A 25,393-nucleotide genomic window follows, 5' to 3' on the forward strand; every position below is an offset into this window, starting at 1 on the left:
TGTAGGGTCCAACATGATTAAGAAAATTCATCAATCTTTAACAATAACTGTTGCCATGGTATCCAGGCCTTAAACACACATGAAGTTCAGCACTGCCAGTCATGTGTATCTCCATAGCAATCAAAGTTTTCTAAGAAGAGAAAGCATTCAACTTAATTTTTCTCATTCATTCAACTTTAATAATGTCACTTCAAAAATAATGAGTAAACAGATGCTAATTCATGAATACTGATAAATGTTTATCTTTAGCATATAAATAAAAATCCATAGGAGAATAAACTATGTAGCAGTACACTAAGAAAATGTAGTAATTTTTTAACCAACTGCTCTCTGAAATTATAAAATTATACTCAGGTCTTATTTAGTTAATAAAACTTTTAAAGTAAACATTCTTTATATATGGGTCTGTGACACAACAAATTCTAAAACCACTTTTCACATAAAAATATTTCTATATGGAAATTAATAATCAAGAAAACATAGCTCTACCTTCTAATTTTCATTAGATATTTGGGCCTTCTCAAAATTTTATAACAAACTCAAATACCGTATTTTTAAAAAGAAGGATTTTTTTTCTTATGTCATGAGTTCTTAGAAACATGGCACTCAATACTAGTACAGAACTATTATAGAAAAATTGAAATTTTCATCAGTTGAAAAATGTCTTAAATACCATACAAAATTAAAGTGGCTTGATCATTTGACTTATTACCAGTACTTACCAGTTGTTTTTCCAGGTAGATTGACCAAACCACAGCATAGTGACCCACTGTGAGAATAATGAACAAAAGTAATGCCAGCTCAGCATTGCTCATTTTTCTCACCCGCCTGTAGTAGAATACAGGCTGTCGCCAGTCTGGAAGTCCATTGATCAGAATATCATCATACCTACAATAGCAAATTTAACAGTTTTTCATGGGGAGTTTAAAAAAAAAACCAAAAACTTTATTTGTACAGATATTTAAAAAGAGAAAAGTATTTCTCCAAAATAGATAACATTTATGTAGGTCATCAGCATTACAATGGCCTATAAATTCAAAATACCATATGTAGGTTCAGTCACAGACAACCTTCAAAAAGGTACACTGGATACCAGAGACCAGCACCCCAATGATGTGACCCCTGGAGTGACATCTAAATGAAAGGAGCCATATAGTCTACCTCTCTATGCACTCTGCAGTAAAGAACCCACCCCTCCAAAGAAGTCAGCAACAAAAGGAAGGATCTCAAAGGGAAAAAAATCAAGAGCTCTATCTGCTATTATGAATTATATATTGAGTCAAATTCAGGATGAATTTTCTCTTCAGTGCTTTTATTTCCACCCCTGTACTATGGTTCAAGGTTGAAATATTTATATGTATTATTGTATCAAAGCTCCTTAATGATGTGACAGACTATAAAATGAGCACTTTTTAATTTTGTATTCCTCACATTCCTTTAAAGAATAACAAATCCCCAAATTAGAAAGACATGTGGGAACAAGCAATGTTTATGTTACATTTCTCAATAAAACTGGTCATTTGTAAACATTTAGGTGACAATTTCCTCATTTTTGGCTTTGCTGTAAGGCAAGAATATAACAAATAAAAGCTCTCATAGTAATGCATTTTAAATAAGCTTTCTTTAGCATAAAATTTCACTGAATTTAGATTTACCTATCAGACAGCTATTGAGGCAAATATTTTTAAGGTTAAAAATCGGAGTAACATTTGTGATTGTAAAAATCAAACTGGTCACACACCAACACTATGTTCAAAACACACAACCTGTTAATCTTAATTGAACACAACTCATTAAATATTCTAATCACACTATTCCAGAATTAAATCTTCACTGAAAGGCCTAATTTGGTGCAACACATTGACCAAAATATTTTAATTAAAAATATTCTGAGTTAGTCTCAGGCCTAATTACAGGAATAGAAATAGGGCCTATATTGTCAGGCAGGTCAGTAGAACTCAGTAGTAGGTTTTTCTCAAGTAAATTGACCGATCTAGGAATAATAGCGCAGCTGCTAAACTGCCAGTCTTGACATGTAAATCAATTTAAATGCAACAACTGCAGTAGCTACTTTGATAGTTATTAAATTGATACCTTGGAGATATGCTAAAAAAAAATAAAGCAGAGGGTTTATTACAGGCAACTTCTTTTTTCAGTGGAAAAATACTGGTTATAAATTCAAAATATATTTTATTAGCAAATCCAGAAAACCTGACTTTTAGACCAACTTAGATTATTAATAATAATGACATGGGAATATCCAACGTTCAAAGCAAAGGACATTAATTAGTACTAAACTCTTAAAAGGCAAATTGTGTACCATATGAGAGTCTACAAATTAAAATATGATTGCATAGTAGCAGGACCAGGCCAAATTTGATGTTAAATAATCTTCCATTTTCAATATTTATAGCAATTCTTGAGCACTAATGTTAACACATACTATGATTTCATCCAAAGCTCTCGTTTCTGTCCTCAAAATGTTATGTTTACATCTATTTTTTGTAAAAACTGACTTATTTCAATTAGAAATGTATTGACAAAAAGGTTTCAAGTGGCATAATGCAAGATGACAACATTCAAAAGAAGTCCAATGAATTTTACATCCCGAATTTATTCTAAATCTACACTTTACTTCACATTCGTTGAGGGGAAAAAAGGTGAATATAAAACTCATTATTCTCAGATAATCTCTCCTATGAAATAACTTCATGGAAAAAGTATGATTATTAATAAAGAACATTGAAGAAAGTGGCGACAATTCCCTAGGAACATTATTCCGTATCAAATTTGTTATAGATCTAAACTGTATTGGAAGAAAACATAGCTGAACTCATAGCTATGAATCACGTTAGCACATATTTTATCATTGTCATTGTTGAAATGTTATATATCTATTAATAGCTATTATTTTCCACCCCACATATAAATCGTATTTAGTGAACAGCCAAATTCAAGACAGCAAAACATCATGCACTGAACACATTAACCAGAACTAGATATTTACTAGGCTATGTCTGCCACTCTAAATGACAGTCTCCAAGGATTAAGCTTCAATGCTCTATTGATTTTACTATCAATGAACATTATGGCTCACACGACTAGCCATTTTAAAGAAAGATCACTTCTATTACAGTTCACTTTTTAGAATATATGCTATTAAAAGATAAATCACTGCTTTCCTTAAACACTGAAAAAGTAAAGATACTTAAAATAGACACTATATTCATAAGTTATTTAAGAAGAAAAATGTATTAACACATAAAATTTAAAACATCACTATGTTATGCTTTTTCTGTATTTAACACATAACACTGTTAAAATGTTCTGTAACTGAGCTCAAACTTGTCTCAGCAATTTGTTAAAACCGAATTAAGAATGTTCACATGTATGAATGTGTTACAAAAAGTACAAAAAAATCTCTATGATGAAAATATCACCAATGTGAAAAATCCTGTGTAACTATAAAGGCATTGTCTTGGAAATTAAAACATTAATTGATCAATTCCACACATCCAACATATAGACTAATACATGTTTACTTTGATTTTCTTAAAATATGCATGATGAACATAAAATAATGGTTATATAATCACTGGTGAGTTCCATTCTATAATCTGCAATTCATCAAATATATTTAGCCTAGTATAAGCATTGAAGAGCAAGTAAATCTAAAAATGTTTAAATTACCAGCATAAAAACATCTGTGTAAATTTAAAACAAGAGCATATTTTGAAATATAGAACAGTAATTATGAAACTAAAATAGAAAACCTGTATATTACAAAAATGAATGTTTAAAATAATTTAGCATTTGCCTAAATAGTGAATTTCTCATACAAAGTTTAAATTTTTAGCTTAAAACAATAGCCATATTAATTTAGGTCATGTTTTGAAACTGGGGTAAAAATTAATTATACAAAGATCATAAACAGGATCAAATCTAAATTAATTGGTCTTCTGTCCTTTATAAAATGTATATGTATGCCAAAAAATATGGTACATTGCACTTTATGTATTGTATATAACAGGTGTCTTTTATCTCCTAACTAGGGAAGGTACTAAGATAGATTTCTTATTCTCAATATCTCCTAACTAGGGAAAGTACTAAGATTTCTTATTCTCAATATGTAATAATTGGTATCTACTCAGTACTTTATTTCAGCTAACTTGTACAGAAATTTATGTCAAAACATAGCAGAGCTGCTATTCCCCCAAATAAGCAAGTTACCTAAGGAGTTTAACAAAGGCTGCTGGGCTAGGCTTCCTTACACTAACCAGGAAAACCTAAGAATCTACCCAAGAGAAATTAAAAACAATTGTTAACACAAAGACTTATAAGTGAATATTCATAGCAGCACTGTTCATCATAGCCAAAAGGTGGTAACAACCTAAATGTTTATCAGTTGGTGAACAGATAAACAAATGTGGTATATGGAATATTATTCAGCAATAAAAAAGAATGAACTACTGGTATATGCTACAATATAGCTGTATCTCAAAAACATGATAACAGAAAGACACAAAATACTACATATTACAAGATTTCATTAGTATGAAATATACAGAAAAGACACATTTACAGACACAGGGAAGAGATCAGTGATTGCCCAGGGCTGAGGTCAGAGTGAGTACGCCTGTAAATGGGCTTGAGGGCATGTTTTAAGGTGATGGAAAGGTTCCAGTAACTTTTCTAAAGGCTCTTAGAAAATAGAATAGGTATAATTTGCCTTTTCCTAAAAAAAAACAAAAAAGTAAAAAAGGCTTTTTCAGTTTGTTATTTTATTTCATTGCTATTCCATTTTCTACCAAAATTTAAAGAATGCATCTGATTTTAGTGAAAACACAATTATTTGTAAGGGAGATATATAGGGAAACAGATCTATGACAGTTTTCCAAATAGCAAATTCCTGGATGGTTACATATTGAAGAGCATAATGAATATTTATAATAAATAACTGTGATATCAAAGAGCATTTTTTAATATCAATATGTTCTTATTTTTTAGAATATAAAACTAACTATGCTTTTTCTTTCCCTAAAGGAATTATGAACATCAGGTAACTGTCTGTAGAGGCACATTTCTTCTATATGTTTAAATACTCATAGGTCACCCCGCCTCAGGCACAAGCTTTAGAGGAGTGATTCTCAGCTTGAATAGTTAAGACTTTTGCCTCAAGGAAAACCAGTTACCAAAGAGTTACTTGTGCCTCAAGGGGTATAAATACTACAGCTGTTTGTATAACTGTCAGATCCACTTTTTTCTACTAACACTCTAAAATAAATGCAAAGGGAAACTAATCCTAAAAAGAAAATGTTAGATGAGTTTATGTAAATGAAGAAAAAATTCATACAAGTGGTTTGTTCTGAAAAAATGTAATTTCAGTAATTGAAAGATACTGTCACAAAGTTTACTGACTTTTAAGATAACAACAAACAAAAAGACATAATCTGATGCCAAAGACGTAAGGAGACTAAATAAAGCTATCTTTACAGACACATTCTTGATGTGTGAAACAAAACTAGGGCTCAGTGAGAGAACCCAACTAGAAAATACGCACAGAATAACCAACACTTCTTTCAACACACTTCTAGGCCTCTTTCAACACTATGGATTATCTCAAACCAGAGGAATGTCTGCTACGGTATCTGGACCAATGCCAGTGCTTGTTATAAAGCAAAGAACACTTCAAGAGAATATCTTGAGTCCTTGCTTTGCAGTCTCACAAACTGAGGTATTCAAATTAAAGAGTTGAGAACCAAGAGTGGTAGGTAACATTTTGGGATATAGAATAATTCCAGATAATACATCTGAAGAAAGATTCAGAATGTCACACAGCATAATTTTTTGGGTTGTCTTTAAAATATGTTAGTCTCCATAGAGAGACACAGATATTTAGGCTGGCTTTAACCTAAAAATCTCAAATATCTAGTTTTTTCTTTAAAGGTACTCTTTTACTGTAGAATAACATTGGACTGTGGCTCACCAGTGTCTTAAGAAATCAATTTAGTGGACAGAAAACAGCATTGTTTTTAAAAAGAAAAAAGATTCGTCTAGACCAGCCTAGAATAGAAGATATCAGTCTGTTTCACACACAGTAAGAAGTGTTTTCTTAAGTTTTTGTTTCAGGTGTGTGTGTCTACCCTGGGTTACGATGCAGAATGTATTACTGTGGGTCTGACTTAAACTTTGGAGCCCATTGCTATAGTGTCTACATTCCCAACATATTGAAGGAGTAAGAGAAAGGGGTCTCTCTGCAATCTCTTAAATCACTGGCACTATTAATAAATATACTACTGCTCTTCCAGAAAGAGCCAACACAGAATCACTGAAGCAGAGGAAGGGAAGATAAGCAGGTGAAAGAAGTAGAAGAAAGAAGCAAATATTTTTCTTCCACTCCTATCTTCCACAGACTTTTCTAAGTGTATCCTCTCACTCACAAATTGGGTTTATTATTTTGAGAGGGAGGAAACATAAAGACATGATAATAACTTAAATATCACTAACAGCCTAATTCCAAAACACTTTAGAAATAGGAAATGAATAAATAAAAGATCACCAAGCACTGATAGAAGCTATCAAAAATGATGGGCATTTGTTTGAAGTCAATGGTATTTGTATTTCCCAGGCATAGGCATTCATGTTAAAAATCGTATCTAATAGAGCCATGACTTGCTAACATTGTAATTCATGACACCGTAGTTTATAAGTGCTGAATCAATCTAGTGAACATTTTCAATATAAATTAACTCTGCTCTAAACATACATTTTAAAAACATGCATTTCCTGGAAGGAACAAAATTAAATACTAACTACAAAATAAAGCTAACATAATAAATAGAATGGTTTATGAGACATTTCTTTCTTTTATAAACAGAGACATCAAACTGTAATATCTTAATTCAAAAGCAGAAATGAACACTCACCTCTGCCTTCGCTCCTCATCCTTTAAAACTTCATAAATGGCCACCAACTAAAATAGAAGCATTACTTTAGAATAAAAATACTCTCAACTGTAAGAAATCACTTAGGATGGTGAACGTATTATATAACACACATCTAGAAAACCTATGTGCTCACATGTACAGTGAACAGATAAAAATCTTAAGTAACATTTTATGTTTGTAGTAGCACCTTAAGAGGTTAAAAAATGCTTCATACCAAAATAAATCTTTGTGAAAGATGCAAGTAATAATTATCTTAAAATGTGCTTTTTAAAAGCAAAAGCTGTTATTTAGACAAGAAAATTATGACAATTTTGACCTTCCACGAATTTAGGGATTCTGATATAAAAAATGGTAGTAAAAACGTATTTTGCAAAAAACAGAATAAACATATATATTGTTTCTAAACCACCACCTCATTTTAAAATGGAAATAGTCTACTATAAGTTACTATTTCTATCATAAACATTTATTTATAAATTTGTCACAAAATATACACAATAACAGCATATTTTACTTACTTGTCTAAACTGAGTTTCTGCATTTTCATCTTTATTCTTGTCTGGATGCAAAGTTAGTGAAAGCTTACGATATGCTTTTCTAATGTCTGCAGATGAAGCATCCTGGAGGTGGGGGGGGAGGGGAAAAACACAAAGCAAACTTTGTCAGAAAAAGAAATTCCCAGAACCTTGTTAAGATCTGAGAAGACAGCCAACCAAGTGCAGGACCCCAGGCAATGTAATTTGAGCAATCAGTCTAACAACCAGGCTATGCAGCTAGCCTGACCCACATGACTGAACAATTATTCAATCTAATTTGGCTCTCCTCTTAACTTTTCATTACCACACGGTCATTTAAAGAAGACAGTATTTGGCAAAACTTTTCAAACACTTGCCTTCCTAAAATTAACCAATAAATCTTTTTTAGTAATTAAGAGATCAAAAAGAAACAAATTAAAAATTAATACATCCATGTGCCTTCAAAGAAGGCCTTTATTTATTTGAGAAATCTTATAGCCAATTTCTGAATCCCAGACTTACCATATGTGGTTTGTTCACTGTTATTTATAGTGCGTTTGCCATCTAGCAACGACCTATGGAATCTCAGTTTTACATGTCAAAAAGTATGCCTATTTGAAGACAGTTAAATTTGCATTTGCCCAAAATAATTATAATTAAAAATAGTCATGTATATCATACTCAACTTTTTTTTAGTACTTTAAAGGGTGTTTTGAATGGTACCCAGTTTCCACAGTGTGGTTTGCAGAAATATTTGCACACTATTTATTACCAAAATAACTTAAATATATTTAAAGGTCACACTAGTTCAGTAAGAGTACTTGGGATTAAGTGGATGTTCAAATTACACTTTATGTGATCCTGTGTGCACAAGTAAACTCAGGGAACATCATTTTACACAGCCAGTATAAAATACACAACAATAACAAAGAACACACTGTCAAGTTGGGTTTGAAACATCTCCACTAAGTTTAGAAGTTATTCCAATAACTAACACATTCGTAGTGGAACAAAACTAAAGTTGCTTATTAAATTTTATTATGTTTTATAGCTAAATATTTGTCCAATTAATTACTAAAACTACTTTACTAAAAAAGTTCATATAACTAAAAAACTGAAACAAAACAAAAATATGTTTATTTTAGATTAATAGCTGTTAAAAAACAGAGTTGGAGAAAGGTAAAGTGAGACTATAATTAATCTGTCAAGCTTTCCTTTCTAAACCATTATTTTCATTACCAATTTTCTGGGGTTTATTGCTTTAGGCTATCACTCTACTTAAAAGTTTCAACTTAGGCGTGAATAATTTGGGGACTTGTGGATGTCTGAGGAACTATGAAGCTGGCAACATAAGTTGTACAGGTAATATGGTTATAATTTTCATTCTAACTTTCTAAATGGAAGTGTTACCTATATGTACACTTAGGTAACAGGTATTAGAAAAGGATGATTATTTACTGAAAATCTGTGGAGACTTTATTGATCAAAGAGGTCAAGTGTCAAATGACTAAATCTTCTCTAATTGGAGACTTTAATTTTAGATTTTATTAAATTGAGATTATATCATAGAGAAATTCCAAAAGTAAGTAGATTTCTTACAAAATAAGAGCTTACGTATTTTCTTATGCTACAAAAGTAATGCAAGCTCATTACAGAACACCTATAACCAACTTAAAAATAAAAATGACTAATAGTCACCTAAGGCATTTCCCTCCTTCCAGTCTTGCCATGCTAACCCCAATCCTCCATTTTCCTGCCAATGTATGTGCCATAAATGTAAATGTGGCCAGAAAGCTCTTTTATTTCAAACCCTTCAGTAACTCCCAAGTGCCTGCATCATCTGTCTTTTCCAGTCTCTTTAGCTTTATTGCCTACCATTTTGGCCCATCCTCCTGGTTCCCCAGATCACTACACATTAGTAACACTGGCTGTTCCCTAATTTCATGTTTCTGTTTTGCACTGTAACTGAAGATAGTTTTTTCCTGACTAAGGAATAGGCCCCTCAGGCTACACACAAATATTGCCCGACTATTCTCTTTTTGAGAATCTGGTCAGAAGGGTTCACCAGTAAGTTCCACCTTAATTGGAGAGAACAGAAAAACTCAGAGTTCCCTATCTAAATGACATGCTCAGGACAAATTGCACCTCACACTAGCTTATGAATGTATTTAACTTAGTTAATTACTTAATCTTAGCTTATTTTATCCTCATAACAACTATGCCTATCTCCTAGCTTTGTTATCAGGCCCATTTTACTGATGGAGTAAATGAGGCAGAGATAAGTTAAGTACCTTGTTCAAGTTCATACTGTTGGTAAACATATGAAAAGAGAATTCAAATCCAGAAAATGATGCATCAGAATCAGAGCTCTCTATATTGTCTCTTTAGATTCAGTTAGTAGATTTTGGCTGAGTCCCTTCATAAGGGGATACAGTTTTCACACGGTAGTGAAGACAACTGTTACATTCTTACTGACCTGAGAAACTATATGGAAAACAGCCACATAACTACAAGGTGAATATGGTCAATTGCGATTTTAAAGGTAAAGAGCCTGATATGTATTGGCTTTTCTAACACATTTTACATCATATTTCTACTAGAGTCCTGAATGTTGGAACGTACATCTCCCATACTCAGTGGATTAGACCTTTTATCGCTCTAGCTTGCAGAGAAAAATTTAACACTGTTGACATCAGTAGATCTGCTGAGTTAAATTGCCAGAATTCTTTGCCTTCTAAATGTGAAACAGTTCTTTGGCAAGTTGGACATTAATTATCTTAATGCTTGATGCTCTGTAAAGGAGAGACATATGGTCATTCTTTAAAAAAGAAAAAAAATATGAAAGTAATATGTTTGTCAAATTTGAAACAATGTGATGGAATGTCAGGGAAAATGGAAGAGTAGGGAACTGTGAGGGCCTGTTCCTGCATAGAAACAGTAAATAATCTGGCAAAAACTGTCAAAATCAACCTTATCTGAACTCTGCAAACTAGTCCAAGGTTTACAGAAATCAGACAAGCACTTAATCAAGAAAAAGGCGACTGATTCTCAGTAAGTCTTGAAGACACCAATCTGAACTCCTTGGTGTGGGTTCCTAGTGCTAGGGTAAGCAAAACAGACTTTACTCTCAAAGAACTGTAGTTGTTTGTTTGGGCCTTTCTGTTGGTTTCCTGATGGACTGTGTAAAAGGCTCACCTTTATTTTACCAAACTCAGAACTCTCCCAGGGCAGAGAGGCAACTACCAAGGTCGTTTGTCAAAACCATTTAAAGGCAAATTTATTAGTCAGTGACAAATAGAACAAGGATAGAAGTTGTTGAGGTATACAGTAGACACATCAGAAACTTTCAGAGGAACAACTAGGGAATGACATGCTTTGGGGAATATGGGCTTTGAAAAACTCCCAGATTTGATTAGAAACCAGAAGACCACATGCATGCTTAAGGTGGAGTACATGCTCAGAAAAGACCTGAGAGGATCCTAAGTCCTCACTTCTGGGTGATCTTTACCCTGTATACAAGCAGAAAGTGAAGGCTAAGGGAGAGCTGCAAACTGCCTAGCTAAGTGTCAAAGCCATGCCCCCAACATATACACAGAACCTACTGGCAAAGACTGTGAGGCTTTTTTTCCTGATTTCTAGCTTTTAAGGAAATCTCTGCTGGATCATTAGCTAACCATTAAGTTAATCAGAGATGTCAGTGGCCACACATGGCAAAGAATATACACTTTACAAAATCAGTTGAGAAAAGTCCCTAGACAAACAAATAATACAAAACACAAGCAGCAAAAAGCAAAACACAAACAAACAAAAGCCAGATGAGGCAGGAGAATCTGATTACCACATTATATATTCAAAATGCCCTATATTTATTAAAAATTCTGAAGCATGCAAAGAAACAAGAAAGTATGGCCTATATACAGGAAAAAAGGGAATTAATAGAAATTGCTCTGAGAAAACCCAGACATTGCAATAAGTAGACAAAGACTTTAAATCAACTATTTTAAATATGCTCAAGAACATACAAAGAACTAAAGGAAAGTATGGGAATGGTATCTCACCAAGTTGAGACTGCCAACAAAGAGACAGAAAATTTAAAAAGGAACCACAGAGAAATTCAAGACTTGAAAAATACAATAACTGAAATAAAAAAAAAATTCACTAGAGCAGCTCAAAACAGATTTAAGCAGGCAGAAGAATTGAAAAACTTGGAGATAGGTCAACTGAGGTTACCCAATCTAAGGAGAAGAAAGAATAAAGAATGAAGAAAAATGAATAGAGCCTAAGATTCCTGTGGGACACCACCAATAATTCAACATACACATAATAAATTCAAGAGGGAGAAGAAAGGGGCAGAAAAATATTTGAAAAAAAAAAAAGGTTGAAAACTTCCAAAATTCGATGAAACATATGAATATTCATCCAAGAATCTCAATAAATCTTAAGTACGATAAACTTGGGGAGAAACATACCTAGAAACATAATCAAATTGTTGAAAGAGAGAGAGAATCATGAAAGCAGCATGAGAGAGGCCACTCATGAAGTGCAAGGGATTCTCAATAACATTAACAGCTAACTTCTTTCAGAAACCATGGAAGCCAGAAGGTAATAGAATAACAAATTCAAAATGCTTTTAAAAATCTGTCAACCAAGAATTCTATATCTAGCAAAAATATCTCTCAAAAATGAGAGTGAGATTAAATAATCCAATTAAACAAAAACTGAGAGTTCATTGCTAGTAGATTTGCTCTGCAAGAAATGCTGCAGGGAATCCTTCAGGCTGAAAAGAAAAAATACTAGATAGTACCTGAGATCCATATGAAGAAAAAAGAACACTGGTAAAGACAATTATATAGATAAATATAAAAGTCAATATTCATGTATTTTTGGTTAATAACTCCAATTTTTTTCTATATGACTTAAAAGATAACTACTAAAGCAATAATTATAAATGTCTTAAAACAATAATATAAATTTATGTCCATAGGCATACATGTATAAAGATGTAACCTATGACAACTGTATAAGGGAACAAAGCTATATTGAGTCAAATTTTTTATATGATTGAAACTAAATTAGTATTAATGCAAACGAAGTTGCTATAAATTAAAATGTTGACTGTAATCCCCATAGCAAACACTAATAAAATCTGTACTCTAAGAAAGATCTATAGTAAAAGAAACAAAAAAATGAATGAAATGGTAGCTCAGGGAAAAAACCTAACTGACACAAAAGAAGGCAGTAAAGGAAGAACTGAGGAACAAAGAAGATGCGGAACATATAGCAAAAGTAAGTCTTATCAGTGGCAAAAGCCAGTCTTTCCTTATCACTAATTAAGTGTAAATGAATTAAACTCTCCAATTACTTAGAGGCAGAGACTCACAAAATGGATTATAAAGAAACCTGGTCTAACTATATGGTATCTATAAGAGATTTATTTTAGAAGTAAACATATAAAATGAATGAAAAGAATGTTAAATATAAGCAGTAACCAAAGAGGGCTGGGATGGTGTGAGTAAAATTGTAACATTTCCAGAATATCTCGCCTGGCTTTAGTACATCTGCATATCAATAGGAGTTCAGAGGTGGAAAGAAGTATGGTTTTAGTGCATTTGCATCATTCCTCAGGGGTGGAAAGAAGTTCATCTCCATATCAATGGGTAATTACCTAGGCAAGGAGGGCTTATCTGTACCAGAGAGGAGGGGGAGGGCTGGTTTTGCTGCTGCTGGAGCAGGAGAGAGAGATGGGCTGGACTGCAGTTTTGTAAGCAATAAACGGTTTTAAAACTTTATTTCTCCCTTTGACTGATTTCGGTTTTTAAAGGTATTTTTCCCCATGATTTCCTTTCCCCAGACTTATACCTGGCATAGTCGGCAGGATTCCTCTGAACCCAAAATCTATTATAATGGGTGAAACCCTTGGGAGTGCCACCCCAAGAAATGATGGGGAGAAGTGGCGCTGGTGCCTAGGGACATGTGTCTACACTTGTGTGGTTGTGGAGGCACCACCACCACTGCTGGCTGCACTGACCCTGGCCTGTGGCCTGAGCCTAAGGCTACTGCTTCTGCCACCAGCTGGAGCCTGGTCACAACTATGGAAAGGAGCAGAGGTCCAATACATCTTAATAGAGAAGCAACTGGCTGCTGTGTACCACGCCTTGCTGCCTACGGAGCCCATCACCAGAAAAGCTCCAACCAAGGTAATAACCACCTACCCCATTGGGTGAGAAACTGGACCCAAAGAACATGGAGTGGTGTGGCACAGACACCTACCATATATCATGTGACTGGCCATTTGCTTTTGGCATCCCCAGGGAATAATGAAGCAGACTCTTTGGCTCAGGTGCGCTGGCTAAAAGGAAAGCCTGCTTCTGATGTGGCCCAATGGCTACATCAGCATTTGGTGCACATGGGGCAAAGGGCAATGTGGGCTGTAGCCCTGTCGTGGGGCTTGCCATTGACCTTTGAAGAAGTCAGCCAAGCCCGGAAGGAGTGTCCTGCATGTTGTGCATATCATCAAACCACCAAGAGGGGCCTAGAGCATCTCTTTTCATCCCATGACCGGTCGCTGGTGACTGAGAGCAATCAAGGCACCCACTTTATTGGACAGGAGTTGCAAGGATGGGTGCAGCAATTAGGAATAAAATGGACATGGCCCTGGACATTTCAACACATGGACCAGCAATGGCTGGCTCTTCTGGCACCTTGGGGAAAAGGCCTGGAAGCTGGCCTCCTATGTATTCCTGGTATAACAGCAAAATGCCCCCCAAAATCATGGTTATTTGCTTCTGCAGTCCTTGCATCCTGGATGCGTGCCCTGGCTACAGCTGCCACATGATGGCTGGAATGGATAAGCTTTGGACTTAATCTGCATGGGACTTTGAACCTAGCTGAATACTCTGGCTTTAGAATTATCATGATTGTGTTGATGTTGTCAAGAAAAAAAAGGTTAAAGAGAAGCCTGACTTTGTCTAATGTCTGGTAAAAGTTTTGTGAGCAATCTAGCATGGTTGTTAGGAATGAGGAAACAAGTGTCGAAACATATGTTGTGCTTAGTGAGAGATTGCGCTGTAAAGTACATTTACTTAATCTGCATAGGCTGAATCCTCTGGCTTGAGGATTATCAAGATTTTATTGCTGTTGCTATTGTATGTTATTAGATTGGTCAGAAGAGGGGGACAAGTAAATTGTAAGGCAAGATTTCTTGGGGGGAGTGGCCTGTGGGTAAAATTGTAACATTTCCAGAATATCTCCTGGCTTTGGTACATCTGCATATCAATAGGCATTCAGAGGTGGAAAGAAGTATGGCTTTAGTGCATTTGCATCATTCCTCATGGGTGGAGAGAAGTTCATCTCCATACCAATGGGTAATTACCTGGGCAAGGAGGGCTTATCTGTACCCGAGAGGAGGGGGAGGGCTGGTTTTGCTGCTGCTGGAGCAGGAGAGAGATGGGCCGCACTGCAGTTTTGTAAGCAATAAATGGGTTTTAAACTATATTTCTCCCTTTGACTGATTTTGGTTTTTAGAGGTATTTTGCCCCAGGATTTCCTTTCCCCAGACTTACAGATGGCTATACTAATACCAGGGAAAATGGACTTTAAGACAAAAATTGTTACAGGAGACAAAGAAGGACATTATATAATGACAAAAATGTCAATCCATCAAGAAGATATATTATAAACACATATGCACCTCTAACAGCAGAGTCCCAAAATATGAGATAGACTTCCATTCTGTATAGACTTCTGCTAAGTCTACACAGCAATGACTTAACAGAATTGAAGGAAAAAATAGGCCATTTGTATAGGAATAGTTGGAAGCCTCAACACTTCACTTTCAAGAATGACTAGAGAAATTAGCTAAGAAATTAGCAAATAACAGATGATCTGAAAAACAGTATTAACCGACTGGACCTACCCAACAGACATCTACAGAATATTTCACCTAACATCAGCAGAACACACATGGAACATTCACAGAATACACATGGAATATCTCCAGGATAGACCAATTAAGTCACAATATAAGTCTCAATAAATTTTAAAAGACTGAAATCATACGAAATATCTTCACTGATGACAATGGGATGAAATTAGAAATAATGACAGAAGGAAATTTGGAAAATTCACAAAGTATTGTGGAAATTAAACAACATATTCATAAACAACCAATGACTTAGATACAAATGAAAAGTGACATTATGATATCTCCCTATAACATCACTGTGTCCCTATTAGAACATAGTAACAGGCCAGAAAACTGTGCTCTTGAACAATAAAACTGAAAAGCTCTAAAGAATTTTTCCCATTGATGGTTGGATAGTATGAGAATGAACAAGGAAAAGTCATGAAATTTCAGAATCATATTTCCTCTTAGGTTAATACATTCTAGGAAGTTTTAATTCATTAATGTTAAGTTATTTTTAACTATTTTTCTAACTTAAGATGACTAAATATTAAGCAAGAACTAAATTAAATCATGATATTCTATTTTGTAAAAAGTCAAAAAGAAATCACTATGGAATTAAAAAGTAGTTTGATATGAATAAAACAAAATTCCAAAATGCCAAAACTTAGAATGTAGTAAAAGCAGTGTTCAGAAGGAATTTTATAGCTGTAATTGATGAATAAAAACCGAAGAACCCAAACAAAGCTCAACCTAACCTTCCACCATAAAGAACTAGAAAAATAGCAAACTAAACACAGAGCAAATAGGAGAAAGGAAATAAAGATTAGAACAGGCATAAATGAAATAGAGAACAGAAAAACAACAGAGTCCACAAAACCAAAAGTTGGTTCCCTTAAAATGTCAACAAAATTGACAAACCTAGAGTGAGAATTAGAGGGGATTTAAATTACTAAAATCAGGAATGGAAGGAAGAACATTATTACCAATGTTACAGAAACAGAAAATATTATAAGAAAATTCCATGAGCAACTGTTTGCCAAATGTTCCAAAAACCCAGATGAAGTAGACAAATTCCTAGAAACATTCAAAGTGACTTAAGAAAAACTGAACAGATTTATAAAAGAGATTGATCAGTTTTAAAAAAACCTCAAAACCAAAAAAACCCAATGTCCAACAAAGAAAAGCCCCAAACCTCAAAACTAGATGACTTCACTAGTGAATTCTATCATTTTAAAAAATTGCCATTCTTCAGTCTTTCAAAACTGGAGGAAGGAAGAGATGGGGGGAGGGAGGGAGGGAGGAGGTAAGAAAGGAAGGAAGGAAACTATAGACCCATATCCTATGAATCTAGATACAAAATTCCTCAATAAACTTTAGTAAACTGAACCCAGCAGCATATAAAAAGTACTATGTGCCATCACCAATGAGATTTATTCCATGAATGCAAGAGTGATGGCTCAGTGTGTGAAAATAATTATACCACATCAATAAAATGAAGGACAAAAACCACATAAACATCTCAATTGATGCAGAAAAAACATTATGATAAAATCCAAAACTGTTTGATAACAAAACACTAAACAAACTAGGACTAGAAGGGAATTGTCTCAAGTTGATAGAGGGCATCTATGAAAAACCCACAGCTAACTTCATAATACTTAATGGTAAAAGTCTGAAAGCTTTCCCAAGATCACTAAGGAAAGGGATTGCTGCTCTTACCACCTTTCTACTGTAAATTCTAGCTTGAGCAATTAGTCAAGAAAAAGAAATAAAAGGCATCTAAATTGGAAAGGAATTATTATTATCTCCATTCAGCTGACATGATCCTATGCATAGAAAATCATAAAGCATTAGAGCTAATAAGTGAATTCAACAACTTGTAGTATGTAAGATCAACATATAAAGATCAGTTGTATTTCTATACACTAGCAATAAGAAAATCTGAAATTAAATTATGAAAACAAGTCCATTACAACAGCATCAAAAAGAATAAAATACTTAGGAACAGGTTTAACAAAGGAAGTGTAACATTCATACACTGTCAATCATAAAACATTGCTAAAAGAAATGAAAGAACTAATAAATGGAGAGACATCCATGTTCATGGGTTAGAAGACTTAATATTCTTAAGATGGCAATACTTCCCAAGTTGATCTACAGATTCAATACAATCCCCATCAAAATCCCACCTGGCATTTTGCAGAAATTTATATGCTTATCCTCAAGTTCACAGGGAAATGCCAGAGCCCTAGAATAGCAAAAACACCTTGAAAACAAATGACAAAGTTGGAGGACTCATAAATTCTGATTTCAAAATTTACAACAAAGCTGTAGTAATCAAGACAGTGTGGTCATGGTGTAAGGATAGACACACAGCTCAAAAGACGACTGCAGAGACCAGAAAGAGACCTTCATCTATGGTCAACTGATTTTCAACAAGGGTGCCAAGAGCCCTCAACAGGAAAAGAATATTCTTTTCAACAAATGCTGTTGAGACAACTGGCTATCCATGTGCAAAAAAATGAAGTTGGACCCTTACTTCATATTACATACAAAAAAAAAGAATCAGTCCTAAATTTTACATTTTATGAATTTTATCTCAATTTTTAAAACCTGAAGGCATGCAGAAATACCTTTATTGCATGCTAGGTGCGAGGCATTATTCTAGCCACTCTGTATATGTTAATTCCATTGATCTTTACAATCCTTTGTGACAGGCATAATTATCTCCATTTTAATAAGGAAAGGAGGGCTCAAACTGACGCCAAGTAAGCTGCCAATGCTACACAGGTAGTAAGTGGCAGAAATTTCCTGCCAGAAATTTAAAAAATCTTATCTCCCAAGCTACCTCTTCTAGAACTGGAGGCTATTTTCTGCTTATCCTATGGCCACTCCTTGATGGTCTTCTAATGTAAGTTATGCTATATACCTCAAAATGGAGCCAGTTATCTTTGAGAATTTGAAAAGCAGGATTAGTAATGAACTAATGCAGTTCAATGCGTTGTTTAAAATATATGGATTGTTCCCTATGAACCATTCTTCTATAGATAGATATATTAATCTCAGTGAAAATTTTCTCATCTAATTTACTTTTGTATAGACCTGGTAAGGCTAACTGTTAGATATAGGGCAAATTACAGAGAAATTTTACTCATATTCTACCTTATGTTTGAATTAGCCCCCTTTCCATTTACTATAATGCTTAGGATGAAAATGGGTTTGAATATAACTAAGCCATTTACTAGCTATGTGATTTTGGGCAAATCACCTATGCTCTCTATATCTTCTTAAACTTCTCATCTGTAAAATGGAAATGATAATGCTATAACACCTAAAAGATTGATATATGATGTTTAAATCATAAATATCAATCAATATATGAATGTTGTGATTATAGTATCTGGCATATAGTTAATACTGAGTAAATAAAAATTATTCTAACATGTAGGGTAGAAAGTCAGTATTTCTCCTTCACTTTAACACATGGCAGACTTGACTTGCAGTTTAATTTGTGCTTTAGAACATGTGGACTAGGGAACTCAGGAGAGAAAAATGGATTTGGGTGTTTATTGAGTACTTACTACATTGTAAGCATTGAGGATACAGTGGTGAACAAAATAGATATAATCGCTATCCTCATAAAAGTTTTGCAAGGTAAGAGCACTGAAAACCCTGTCCTAGGTGACCTAAGAGAGATTCCTTATTTTACTTTATCAGGGATTGGCAAGCATTTTCTGTAAAGGCAAGGGAATAAATATTTTAGGCTTTGCAGGTCAGAGTCTCTTGGAACTATTCAACTCTGCCATTGTAGTGACAAAGCAGCTACAGACAGTACATAAACAAACAGATTTGGCAGTGTTCCAATAAAATTTTATTTCTAAAAATAGTTAGTGTCTGGTTTTGGCCCAGGGACAATAGTTTGTTGACCCCTGATTTATATCAATGGATTGCCAATAATCTGAAACTCATTTTATTTACACTGTCTCTACAAATGTGAGATGTGTTTTTTTGGGGTCTGTCAGGTGGTAGAAAAATATATGACTAGTTAACCAAATTAAATATCAGGAAACCTTATCTGGGATCTGACCAAAGTAAACCCCCCTTTTAAAAAAAATTTTTATTGAGGTATTGTTGATATTCAATCTTATATTGGTTTCCCATATTATTAAATCTTCACCCCCTCTACTGTGTTTACTATCCGTCAACATAGAAAGATGTGACAGAATCATTAAAGTAAATCCCTCTTAATAAAACTTCCTATTGTCTTGAAAAACCTCAAATATTAAATCCAAGAGAAGAACATATATTTGGCTGTCAGATTCAGTAAGGAGGGAAGACTATAGTTATCCAAAGTATATATATATAGGCACATACTTGAGGAACTTCAAACTCTATTTGACATCTGGGAATCTTAATTTGTATAGTGTTATTAACCAAAATCAACTGCCTCAAAGTTAGTGATTCCATGTAATCTTCCTGACTAGTCCATGGGTCATTTTCATATCTGGTATTACTGATTAAAAGCTCAATCTAAACTGTTAATAATGACTTTGTCCTCTTTATTCTGGCCTTTGCATTTGAAGTGATGAGTCAACAGAGTCTGCTTTTTCCCTCCCCTGGCAAAAGCCAGCAAACAATCAGTTGTGTGCCCAGACACAAGTCCATTACCACTAGAAGGACAAAATACAGACATCTAAAGGAAGTTGTCTGGTCAGTGGACAGACAGGTAAGGCAGGAACCTGTATTCATCATATCTTCAGGACTATGGGATATCATACTACGTGCATATCAAATTCAAATAAATAGGTAAAGGAAAATATTCTAAAAATAAAAAATGATTTTCCATGGCAAAAATAAATATTTCTCTTCATGATAAATTTTAAGTTGGGCTTCTAAGGCTTACCATCTATAAAAGAAGCAGGGTTCTCCCATTACAAGTCTGTTAAAGTCAATTGTCTTAGGAGAAATCTACTGAAATTTGTGTAAGATTATAGTTCTAATCGACTTTCTTATCCTTAAATTATATAGAGGAACCAATGAGAGTTTAGCGATTGGCCTATATTCTGTGTATTGATGCTCATATACAACATTTATATCTTTGAGAGTCAAGGTCAGTAAAAATGATTTGTTGACAAATCAGATAATTTCCAGTGTAGTAAAAGAGGAATATATTCCTCCCCTGATTTCTAACTTGTATCTAAATAAATTTGATTAATAACACGTTTAAGTTGACACACCTCTGCCCTCCCCATAAGATTAGAAAGGTAAGCATTCTACAAAATGTAGATAAACAAAAGAGTGCAGCCTCACAAGACAGCTGCTTCTGATATCTAATTACTGGGAGACGAGTTGGCAAGGAACATCAGATCAACTATTCACAAAACAATATCATTTATGGAAACCAGATTAGCTATGTTAAGCTATATTTTCCAATGAATTTGTTTTGAAAAGGAGGTCTCTTTAACAAGTTAATGGCAGGGGGAAGAAGCAAAATATACAGTTCTATATTAAAGAGATATGAGAGACAGAACAACCAATATATAAAGTGTAGGCCTTATTTGGCCTGTGATTTAACAAAAGCAAGGTGAAAAGACATTTGTAGAAAACTGGGAATATCTGAATAAGGACTGAATAGTAGGTGCTATTAAGGAATTAATGTTAATTTTACTGGGTGGGAAAACTATGTCATGATTATTTAAGGAAATACCTTTATCTAAGAGATGCTTAAAATGCCAAAATGTCTGATACCAATTTCTAAATATTTCAGAAAAATAAAGGATAATGTGAGAAAATGTCAATAACTCTTAAATCTGAATGATGGGTATATGGGAGATGTAATCATCTCCCTATTCTACTTTTGTGTATGTTTTTAAACATTCATAACAAAAAGCCAAACAAGAACACAGTGGTGAGCAATAAAACATGCAATATATAGTTAAGTCTAAATATATGACTGGCTGTTACATGTGTTTAGAAAGTGTTCCTGAAACAGAATATGCCAATAAAAGACAACCTAATAATAGCCAGGAATTAAAGAAAAAAAAAAGGAAGGAGGCAAAGAAGAATAAGAAGTAAAACAAATGCTATTATTTGATTTTGATCTATTAGTAGAGAAATAATGTATTTTATTATCATCTTTAAAAATGAGGTTACCACTGTATAATTTAAAAACTCATAAAAATTTCCAAATTAACAGGAAAAGAAATTTTGCTAATCCAACAAAACAGCACGTAAAACACAAGAGAAATGTATCCTAAATACTACAAAGATAAAATCAAATATATCAACTTCTTCAGTAAATGTAAACATATATTGAATTCCCTTATCAAAATGAAATGATCACCAAATTGGGTTAAAAACTGAAACCCAAAAGACTGAAAACAAAAAGAACAAAGATAAAAGTAAACAAAAGAAAAACAAGAATGTTGATATTATTATCAGAAAAGGGGTAATTTAAAGTTCAAAGTAAGCAACAGAACAGAGTGGTAATCTGTAATGAAGAGTAAAAACGATTGAAAAGTTAAAATAGCCATAAATCTTTATGCTCCAAGAAACCCAATATCCATATACATAACAGCAAAACTCCTAAATATAAGAACTTTAAAAAGAATCATGTAGGAAAATTAATATACCTTCTATAGAATTTGACATATCAAGTAAACCAAAAATAAGCACAGCTATAAAGGATCTGAACAATTTTTAAAATGTTAAGATGCTTATACTTATAAAGATACAACCATACAAATATATATATTGCCAGCAGAACATATCAGATCTCTGTTCAAAATGATTTAAAAAATTAGTGATGAATTTGGTCACAAAGAAAGACTTAATTCTAAAAAGTGGAAATTTGCAGGTCACTCACATTAAAAAATAATAATCAAACAAATTAACCATCAGAGACAAAAATGACAAACTCAGCTGCTTGTAAAGTTTTTAAAAAAATTTTTTATTAAGGTATGATTGATATACACTCTTATGAAGGTTTCACATGAAAACACAATGTGGTTATTACATTTACCCATATTATCAAGTCCCCACCCATGCCCCAAGGCAGTCACTGTTCATCAGGGCAGCAAGATGCTCCAGATTCACTATTTGCCTTCTCTGTGCTACACTGTTTTTCCCGTGATCCTGCCCCCAACACTTCAGTTTTGCTTCATTGTTATACTCCACACCTGAGGGAAATCATTTGGCATTTATCTTTCTCCACCTGGCTTATTTCACTGAGCATAATGTCCTCCAACTCCATCCACGTTGTTGCAAATGGTAGGATTTGTTTCATTCTTAAGGCCGATTAGTATTCCATTGTGTATATGTACCACCTCTTCTTTATCCATTCATCTACTGATGGACACTTAGGTTGCTTCCATATCTTGGCTATTGCAAAAAGTGCTGTGATAAACATAGGGGTGCATATGTCTTTTTGAAACTGAGAAGTTGTATTCTTTGTGTAAATTCCAAGGAGTGGGATTCCCGGGTCAAACGGTATTTCTATTTTTAGTTTTTTTGGGAACCTCCATATTGCTTTCCACAATGGTTGAACTAACTTACATTCCCACCAGCAGTGTAGGAGGGTTCCCCTTTCTCCACATCCTCGCCAGAATTTGTTGTTCTTAGTCTTTTTGATGCTGGCCATCCTTACTGGTGTGAGGTGAAATCTCATTGTGGTTTTAATTTGCATTTCTCTCATGATTAGCAATGTGGAGCATCTTTTCAGGTGCCTGTTGGCCATCTGGATTTCTTCTTTAGAGAACTGTCTATTCAGCTCCTCTGCCCATTTTTTAATTGGATTATTTGCTTTTTGTTTGTTGAGGTGTGTGAGCTCTTTATATATTTTGGATGTCAATCCTTTATCGGATCTGTCATTTATGAATATATTCTCCCATACTGTAGGAAACCTTTTTGTTCTATTGATGGTGTCCTTTGCTGTACAGAAGCTTTTTAGCTTGATACAGTCCCACTTGTTCATTTTTGTCTTTGTTTCCCTTGCCCAGGGAGATATGTTCATGAAGAAGTCACTCATGTTGATGTCCATGAGATTTTTGCCTACGTTTTTTTCTAAGAGTTTTATGTTTTCATGACTTACATTCAGGTCTTTGATCCATTTGGAGTTTACTTTTGTGTATGGGGTTAGACAGTGATCCAGTTTCATTCTCTTACATGTAGCTGTCCAGTTTTGCCAGCACCATCTGTTGAAGAGACTGGCCTTTCCCCATTGTATGTCCATGGCTCCTTTATCATATATTAATTGGCCATATATGTTCGGGTTAATGTATGGAGTCTTTATTCTATTCCACTGGTCTGTGGCTCTGTTCTTGTGCCAGTACCAAATTGTCTTGATTACTGTGGCTTTGTAGTAGAGCTTGAAGTTGGGGAGTGAGATCCCCCCCTATGTTATTCTTCTTTTTCAGGATTGCTTTGGCTTTTCGGGGTCTTTGGTGGTTCCATATGAATTTTTGAACTATTTGTTCCAGTTCATTGAAGAATGCTGTTGGTAATTTGATAGAGATTGTATCGAATCTGTATATTGCTTTGGGCAGGATGGCCATTTTGACTATATTGATTCTTCCCAGCCAGGAGCATGGGATGAGTTTCCATTTGTTAGTGTCCTCTTTAATTTCTCTTAAGAGTGTCTTGTAATTTTCAGGGTATAGGTCTTTCACTTCCTTGGTTAGGTTTATTCCTAGGTATTTTATTCTTTTTGATGCTACTGTGAATGGAATTGTTTTCCTGATTTCTATTAGTTCATTGTCAGTGTATAGGAAAGCTACAGATTTGTGTGTTAATTTTGTATCCTGCAACTTTGCTGAATTCTGATATTAGTTCTAGTAGTTTTGGAGTGGAGTCTTTAGGGTTTTTTATGTACAATATCATGTCATCTGCAAATAGTGACAGTTTGAGTTCTTCTTTACCAGTCTGGATTCCTTGTATTTCTTTGTTTTGTCTGATTGCCATGGCTAGGACCTCCAGTACTATGTTGAATAACAGTGGGGAGAGTGGGCATCCCTGTCTTGTTCCCAATCTCAGAGAAAAAGCTTTCAGCCTCTCACTGTTCAGTATGATGTTAGCTGTGGGTTTATCATATATGGCCTTTATTTTGTTGAGGTACTTCCCCTCTATGCCCATTTTGTTGAGAGTTTTAATCATGAACGGATGTTGAATTTTGTTGAATGCTTTTTCAGCATCTATGGAGATGATCATGTGGTTTATGTTCTTCTTTTTGTTGATGTGGTGGATAACGTTGATGGATTTTCAAATGTTGTTCCATCCTTGCATCCCTGGGATGAATCCCACTTGGTCATGGTGTATGATCCTCTTGATGTATTTTTGAATTCGGTTTGCTAATATTTTGTTGAGTATTTTTGCGTCTACGTTCATCAGGGATATTGGTCTGTAGTTTTCTTTTTTGGTGGGGTCTTTGCCTGGTTTTGGTATTAGGGTGATGTTGGCTTCATAGAATGAGTTTGGGAGTATTCCCTCCTCTTCCATTTTTTGGAAAACTTTAAGGAGAATGGGTATTATGTCTTCTCTGTATGTCTGATAAAATTCTGAGGTAAATCCATCTGGTCCAGGGGTTTTGTTCTTGGGTAGTTTTTTGATTACCGATTCAATGTCGTTGCTGGTAATTGGTCTGTTTAGATTTTCTGTTTCTTTCTGGGTCAGTCTTGGAAGGTTGTATTTTTCTAGGAAGTTGTCCATTTCTCCTAGGTTTTCCAGCTTGTTAGCATATAGGTTTTCATAGTATTCTCTAATAATTCTTTGTGTTTCTGTGGGGTCCATCATGATTTTTCCTTTCTCGTTTCTGATTCTGTTGATGTGACTCTCTTTTTCTCTTAATAAGTCTGGCTTATCTATTTTTTTATTTTCTCGAAGAACCAGCTCTTGGTTTCATTGATTTTTTCTATTATTTTTCTCAATTTTATTTATTTCTTCTCTGATCTTTATTATGTCCCTCCTTCTGCTGACCTTAGGCCTCATTTGTTCTTCTTTTTCCAATTCTGATAATTGTGACATTAGACTAT

At 34.2% G+C, this 25,393-nt stretch overlaps 1 protein-coding gene across 1 annotated transcript in view; it reads right to left on the bottom strand.

The window, feature by feature from the left end:
* DNAJC1 (DnaJ heat shock protein family (Hsp40) member C1) overlaps positions 1-25,393 on the bottom strand; it is a 245,794-nt gene that overhangs the window by 148,693 nt on the left and 71,708 nt on the right. The window contains exons 2-4 of the mRNA XM_036880914.2: positions 7,466-7,567; positions 6,927-6,973; positions 723-888 (exon numbers count right to left, since the gene is read on the bottom strand). Of these exons, the coding sequence (XP_036736809.2) occupies positions 723-888; positions 6,927-6,973; positions 7,466-7,567 (315 nt within the window). The remainder of the gene's footprint in view (positions 1-722; positions 889-6,926; positions 6,974-7,465; positions 7,568-25,393) is intronic.

This window comes from Manis pentadactyla, chromosome 3 (genome assembly GCF_030020395.1).
Source record: "Manis pentadactyla isolate mManPen7 chromosome 3, mManPen7.hap1, whole genome shotgun sequence".
Classification (NCBI taxonomy): Eukaryota; Metazoa; Chordata; class Mammalia; order Pholidota; family Manidae; genus Manis; species Manis pentadactyla.